Source organism: Panthera uncia (assembly GCF_023721935.1).
Source record: "Panthera uncia isolate 11264 chromosome D3 unlocalized genomic scaffold, Puncia_PCG_1.0 HiC_scaffold_8, whole genome shotgun sequence".
NCBI lineage: Eukaryota > Metazoa > Chordata > Mammalia > Carnivora > Felidae > Panthera > Panthera uncia.
Genome location: NW_026057586.1, coordinates 77,884,844 through 77,892,302, shown reverse-complemented (window position 1 = coordinate 77,892,302; position 7,459 = coordinate 77,884,844). Strand labels below are relative to the sequence as shown.

The window sequence follows — 7,459 nt, the reverse complement described above, 5'->3', positions numbered from 1 at the left end:
TTCATTAACAAACCAACCGTCTTCTTTTTTATTAGAGATAAAAACAGAGTAGTCCCACATACCACACCCTCGGGAAAACAGGACGGCAGAGGGGGGTTATTTACAAGAGCTGCAGCAGGACACGGGTGGCCTCGGGCCCCGAGGGCAGCTGCGGACCCCGGTGCGGCTTCCGGGGGGGCGGGGATGCCTGCAGGTCAGTGGCAAAGGGCGATGGTTTCCATATTGAGGAAGCGGACGTGCATCTTGGTCTCGATGTCTATTCCCTGCCAGATCTGCAACGGACAGAGCAGCAGCACTGAGCACGCGTCCCTGCCGCCACCGGGCCCGCGTCCCCGCCCTCCCCTCCACCAGGACAAGTGACAACCCAGAGGGCCGGTTTCAAGGCTGTGAGCCGAGCGAGGAAAAGAAACTTCCACCTGCCTTTCTGCGGGTTAATTTGGCTCTGACGTGTGGATCCTTTCCGACGCCGTCACAGCAAGTTGTTATTAAGTGCTGAACCCAAGCTCTTCGCTCCAAGTCATTCCCGTCCCACCCACCACACTTCAGGCTCTGCGATTTTCATGCAAGTTCCTTAACCCCAGTAAACCTCTTCATCAGCACCATGCCGGGACCACCACCTGCACTGCCCATGTTAAGTCACGCGATGACGGGGGCTCAGAGGGGATCATCCGTGGAAACATTCTGTAAACTATTAGGCGCTGTGCGTTAGTCGCACCGTTTCATTAAGCCATCCTCGCTAATTAAAAGGTCACGACCGTTTGGGGTTTACAGCCTCCCTGGGATAAGCCACCTCTGTTCTACGTAGACAAGCTCACGCCCGGGAAAGGGCAAAGATGTCCACAGGCACGTACCTGGCACGGGTTCTGCCGTGACAGTCCACCCTGGCCACGGCCCCGGGGGACATCTGACCCCAACTGCCACGCTACGAGCCCCCCCACTCCCAGGACTGCGCTTGCCAGCTCTTTGGCCACTCGGCGCGGCGGGGAGGCCCAAGAGGGCCGCAGACGGAGAAACGGCCAGACCTGGCTCGGCCTCCCCGCTTGTGAGAACTTCTAACACTCAAGCTGTCGCCTGCAGCATCTCCAGGGCCTGCCACCAGGCTGCAGTCAGAGTCCTGCCGGCACCCAAGCTGCTTTCTGGGATCCTGCACCTGTTCTTGGTGTGGTGCCGGGAGGGGGCAGAGAAAACAGACCCGGTTCCTGGGGAAGGTCGTGGGGCACCCGGGGTGCTTTCTGCTAAATGCCAGGTGGGAACAGGGTCACCGGCAAGGCCCAGGGGAGGGGAGGGGCCAGCCGGTCAGGAAGGGCCCCCACGGGGTGGGGACAGGCTTGGGGAACACCGGAGGCCTCGGGTGAGGGCAGGGGGAGCCTTCCAGGGAAGAAGCTGGGTCTCACAGGCTCTTCGCCCTGCCCGGCCCCGGTGGGTACAAGGTGGAAGAGGCTGCCCAACCCCCTTCCTGCAGAGCTGGCAGCTGACTGGCCAGGTTAGGAGCACAGCCCGGGCGGAGTGCCCATCGAGCTGCCCCCGGGCTCCATGGGGCCGTGACCGCCCAAGTCCCGGCCCGGCTCCAGGCCCGGGCCCATCAGGGCCCTCGGGCGGGTCAGAGGCTGGCGCGGCAGGCTGGACTGGGACCTCTGGGTCGTGTTCCCCTGACTTCCTGTCCTAACCCCAGAATGAGCCTGGTGGCCTGCTGTCGGGGCACTCGGCACCGGGCACAGGGCAGGCGGGTTCATCTCCCTCCGCCGGGCACCTGCCAGTCCGAGCAATGAGGGGGTCCCGGTTCCCAACCTCGGAGCACATTTGTGACGGCAGGGGCCTGGTGTCCACCCGTGGGGGCTGGGAGAATGGGCAGCTATGTCCAAGGCACGGGAGAAGCGAGGGGCTAAACCCCACTCCGCTGACTCCACTATGTGACTCGCAGGCATAGAACATTCCAGAACCCGGTTCCGACTGTCGGCAGTGACGCTTCTGACACGGGGACCGGGGACTTGTGGGGGAGAAACGGTATCGTTGCGGCCCTTTTGGACGGCTCCAGGTGCTCTGACCACGTGTGACTATTGCCCTCCCGATAAAAATAAGTACAGCGTGCGTGCCCCCTCTCCACAGAGGTGCCAGTCTCCTCCTGCCCAGCGGGCAGGAACCCCCCTCAGCTCCCACTTCTGCTCCTAGACACCCACCTTCAGGAAGTCGTCGAAGGTGATCCCCTCGTACACCTGGTCAGGCTCCTGGGGACAGAGCACACGCAGAGTGAGCGGCCTCCCCCGGGAGACCCCCATCCCCCACCCCCGGGACGCAGATGGTCGGGCCCATTCAGTCACGAGAAGCGGGGGGTCCCTCCGGACCTGCTGCTTCCAGTCGGAAGCCAGTCCCTCTGAATTCCATCTCGGACTGGAAGGGAGGGTGCGGGCTGACCGGGGCCCCATCCGAGGCCCCCAGGGAGAACCTGGTGGGTGAGGGTGGAAAGGAAGGCGGTGGGCACAGAGGCACGTGCTCCCCTTTCCCCCAGCCACCCTGCTGCCATTTCCCGGTCCTGCGTCACCATGCCCGCACTGACCCTCTGAGCTCCCAGACCACTGGGGCAAGGGGGGTCAAGGGCCGGCCCGTGCGGCCCACCCCTCTCGCCCAGTGAGTCACCGTGATAATGCCTGCCCGCCGGGCCTCTCACCCACCTAGTCATGGCCAGTGCCAGTCTCCACCTGTGTCCTTCCTGCTCTGGGCACACGTGACCTCATGAGACCAGAGGTGGGGCTCCTGCCCCTCGTACGACTATCTCGGGCTCTGGCACAGCTAAGGCTCCCCAGACCTCACCCCTGCCTGCAGCACTCTGACCGAAAGCCCGGCTGCCGTCCCGTGTCCATCAACAGAAGACTGGCTAAATAAATCGTGGTCCTCCATGCTATTGATTACCAAGCATCCATTAAGAAGGGGTCGATCCCTCCATGCAGATATGGAAAAGGCTCCAAGATGCATAGTGGAAAAAAACAAACACGCAGAAAGAGGTCTGCAGATCCGTGCTTCTTCCTGTATCGCTAACCAGACTGTCGCCATCTGCCCTGGGGACGTGTGGGGTCAGCAGAGGCAAAGGAGTCCGGTCAGTTCCATTGTGTGCACGTCAAAAATAAAAGACACACGTGTACGTCGGTGTGTGTTGGAAAATAAACTCCAGCAAGGATGCTTCCCTCTAGGGAGGAGTGGTTGAGGGGGAGAAGGGCACAGAGAATTCACCTCTCTTCCTATACCTCCCTGCAATTTTTTTTTAACCTTTTTAATGTTCTATTTGTTTTTGAGAGAGAGCGAGAGCATGAGTGGTGGCAGGCAGGGGAGGAGGGAGGCAGAGAGAGAGGGAGACACAGAATCAGACACAGGTTCCAGGCTCTGAGCTGTCAGCACAGAGCCCGATGCGGGGCTGGAACTCACAAACCGCGAGATCATGACCCGAGCCGAAGTTGGATGCTTAACCGACTCAGCCACCCAGGCGCCCCTAGAGTTGTTCTGATGTGTATTTAGTAGCAGGCGCTCAGTGTCTGCTATTCGGGTTCTGTTCTCAGTCCCATTTTACAGATAAGGCCACTGAGGTGCACAGAGGCAAGGCCACCTGCCTGCCCATCTGGGAGTAGCACGGCTGACTCCCAAGTGTCTGATAGGATTCTTCACCCTCTGGGGTTTCTTTACACTTGTTTTTAACACAGAAAACAAATCTATATATGCGTCTTAATTTTGTAAATGTGACCAGTTCTCCAATCCCCGGGCGGGTCCCTGGGGCTCCCTGCTCCTCCCGCCCAGGGGCACAGGGAGAGGTGGGTGCCCCCTCTCTGAAGGCAACCCCCGGGTCCCCTGGGGCAGCCGAGGGGAGCTAATTATAGACCAGGCTCTGTATCCTGGGGGGAGGGGGGGAACCCAAGCTGAGACCCCAGCCAAGCAGCCCCACCCTCAAGCCACAAGACCGTCCAGAGAAAGCACTCTGGGAAGAAAGCACTGCCCCGATCAATAACCGGCTCTGGAAGTCCATTAACGCGGGGCGATGGATCGGCTGGCTTCGGTGCGCTGCACAGGCTGGAACGCTCGGCGTCCTCGGAGGCCGGATGGTATTGAACCGCGCCGCCGGCCCTCACCCTGTGCGTGCGTGTGCATAGCTCACGTTTATCCGGCTGACGTTGACACGAGAAAACATTTTCAGAGCACACGGGGGACCCGTAAGTAGAGAGAGAGGCTCGGGACACACACCCGGGAGGCGGCCACGGGCTCTCAGATACCCCCGCTTCTGAGGTCATGTGCCTTTTATGCAGATGAGCAGCTGCCAGCTGCCAACAGTTTCACTGCAGCAAATTAAGGAAACTGTCACCGGTTGCCACCGGAGCGAGACGGGGAGCAATTTGGAGGAGGAGAGTGTAATTAAGTCAAATGGGAATTTGGCTCCGCGGCACGGCAGGGGGATCCCTGCGCTCTCCACGGAGGTCGCCAGCCCTTTCTGCCGCAGTTAATCTGCTGAGTGGGGGGGTGGTTTCACCAAAGCCAGACGCCTCCCCCTGGGCCCCAGAAGCAGACCGATAAAATGCAGGCCAATAAAATGACCACAGCCCCTGCCTCTGGGAGCAGGCCCCGGGCGTGCCAGGACCCTCGATGGCAGGCCGGGGGCACAGACGACAGGTCCCGGCAGGAACACACCCCTCCACTCAGGCCGTGCTGAACCCAATGCCATAAAGGCATCTAGAGCCACAGCCGCTTTAAGCACAAGGTGTGAGGAGGTTGACGGTTTGGTGGGACCCACCGAAACCCTCAGGGAACGCAGTCATCGAGATGGTCGGGTGCCCGTCCTGTCCTCAAGGTCCCCCGGGGCTCAAAGCCACTGTGCCGGGCTAGCCAGGCTAGACCCGGTCCTACGAGAGTGTGTCCAGCGGGCACAGTAAAGATCACTGCCCCCAATTCCAGAAAGTTCCTTATGTCCTCGGGCGTCAGTTTCCCCACCAGTAAAATGGGACTAAAAACCTATGAAACAACGCACGTCTGCACAGGCCGTGCGGTCACACTCAGGGAGAGGAGCCTACCTGCGGGTGCCCCACACGCCCGACAGCCACCGCTCGCCGGGCCCAGTGCGGCGACCGCTCGGCTCACCGTCTGTTTCTGGGCCCCTCCAGTTAATGGCTCTTCACTGGGGACCATCCCGGCCTCCTGCCAGGGACATCTGGCCACGTCTGGGGACACCCTTGGTTGTCACGACTAGGAGGGGGTGACTGACGTCTAGTGGGTGAAGGCCAGGGGCGGGGCTAAACACCCTACGACACACAGGACAGTCCCCACCACGGACGGCTGTCCCGCGTGGCACTCTGAGAAATGACCCAGCCGTTTCCTACCAGCGCAGCCCCGACGAGCACGTGTGTGGAGGCTCCAATGCTCCCGCCTGCCTGTCCTCCTCCCCTCTCAGCCCTGCCCCAGGCCCTCGGCAGCCACACGTCCCCCTCCACGGCTACCTGCCTCTGGCCCCCGCATCACTTCTGGGGCCGGCCGGGGGCTCCCCCTCCACAGTCGCCAGCCCCGACGTCAACACCCCCCTCCTCTGTCCCGTTTACATGTGCCCCCCACTCCCGGCTCCACACGGGTCCCCAGACTAGGTGGCCCTGCTGACCCCTTCTCCAGACCAGAAATGCCCTCCCAGCCACTCGTCGTCAACTGCGTGTGGCACGCTGACAGCAGGGCTCGGGGGGGTGGGAGGCTACAAACTGCGGGGGCTTCCTGGCGGGGCCTCCACTCCAGGGGTCTCCCCGGGGCGGGAAAGCAGTGGGGTAAGAGCAGCGAGTCGGACAGGCACCACCAGGCCTTCCAGAAACACGGACCACAAGCAGGGCAAGGTGTGGGAGTTAGCCAAGGGGCAGGGGAGGGGACCGGAGATTCTGGGGACCTGGCTCCCCCTCCCCGCCCCCCTCGGGGACCTGGCTCACCATCTGCCCCACGCACACGCTGGCCGCCTCCATCATGGCCCCGTCGGCGATGGAGCGGGCCGACTCCTTCTCGATGTGCGGGTTTCCCGACAGCAGCTCCTCTACCACCTGCCGGGCGAGTAGACACAGGGTGACCTTGGGCCTCCGTCCAGGCCACGGGGCGGGGAGGTGCCAGGAGCTCTGGCCCGTGGGCAGAGGAGCATACTTTACATTTCGATATTCCTCCAGGGTGATGCGGCCGTCGCTGTCCGAGTCATACATGTGGAACAGAACTGGGGGCGGCGGCGGGGGGAGAGAGAAGGGCTTGGTCAGACGAGCCAGGAGGGGAGCCCCGGGTCCTCCTGCTCCCCCAACCTTCCTGCTCAGAAAGCTACCTCCAAATGAGCAAAAGACACCCATAATGAACCCTAAACGGCAACCGTAGGGGTCAAGGGCAAAGGCCATGGGTCCAGACCGCCTACTTCCTGGCGGGTGACCTTGGGCAAGTGACCTAACTTCTGAGCCTCGGCTCGCCCACCTATAAAACGAGAGCAACAACAACAACAGTGTCCACTTCGAGGCGTCCCGAGGGCTCAGTGAGCCACCGAGCTGGGGGGTTAGGACCAGCGGTCCCGGCACACTGTCAGCGCAGATGCGACACTCTCGTCGAAGTGAAGACAAATCAACATGATCCCCAAATGTCATTTCCTCGAAGACCCAAGAAGGCAGCTACCATCGGCAGGTCGTGGACCCCGCTGCCCATGTTCCGACCCCTGGCTGGTCTGAGCCGGTCCCTGGTGGGCCCGAAGGACACCAGCACCTCCTCTCCTCTGGTTATCCCACTTGGTGACAGTCCTTTGTTCCTTTACTGGCATCACGCAGTATCCAAAGAGGCCAGGAGCCAAAGGGGGGCAAGCCCTGCCCCAGCGGCTCACCCTCAAACTCACAAAGTCCCCGGCCTTAACCCCGCAGGGATCAGACGCCCTGAGCCACGCAGCGTGTGGCAAACGTCATTTCTCATCCACACGTGACCCCGTGAGGCAAGGCTGCCCTGAGCCCGTTTCACAGACTGCACCGTCGAAGCTCAGACAAGTTAACGTGTTTGCCCACGGCTACCCCATGAAGGGAAGGGAAACCAGGGGCCCCCACGACCTCTGACCTGGCCCTTGGAGCAGGTGGGCAGCTGGGCCGCCACCAGGCTGCCCCCGGTCCACGATGCCGTCGGAAGGCCTCGGGCCACCCAGCCCGGGAAAGTTCCCGGCAGCCCTCCCGTCTGCATTCCAGAGCTAAATACAGCCCAGTCCCCGTGTTTACATGTTCCTGCCGATGAGGCTGAGCCTCGGGTGGGGTGGGGGCGGGATGTCAGGAGTCGTGGGAAAGTCCACACGGGGGACGGACATGTGACGCATGGGACCCTGGGACCCTGTGCTGCTTGGCCAGCCCGGATCACAGCCAACCCCGCTCCAGAGCCCGGAGGCCCGGGGGGTTCCTCCAGGACATACCAGCCAGAGGCTCGTCCCATGAACTTGGCATTTGAGGCACCT

The 7,459-nt window shown here is 61.9% G+C and overlaps 1 protein-coding gene across 2 annotated transcripts in view; it reads right to left on the bottom strand.

Annotated features, from left to right (window-relative positions):
• TESC (tescalcin) overlaps positions 1-7,459 on the bottom strand; it is a 52,000-nt gene continuing 44,541 nt past the window's right edge. For both annotated transcript variants that reach the window (XM_049619276.1, XM_049619277.1), the window contains 4 exons: positions 6,147-6,208; positions 5,937-6,044; positions 2,178-2,225; positions 1-272 (listed from right to left, as the gene is read on the bottom strand). In XM_049619276.1, coding sequence (XP_049475233.1) covers positions 195-272; positions 2,178-2,225; positions 5,937-6,044; positions 6,147-6,208 — 296 coding nt within the window. In that variant the 3' untranslated portion in view covers positions 1-194. The remainder of the gene's footprint in view (positions 273-2,177; positions 2,226-5,936; positions 6,045-6,146; positions 6,209-7,459) is intronic.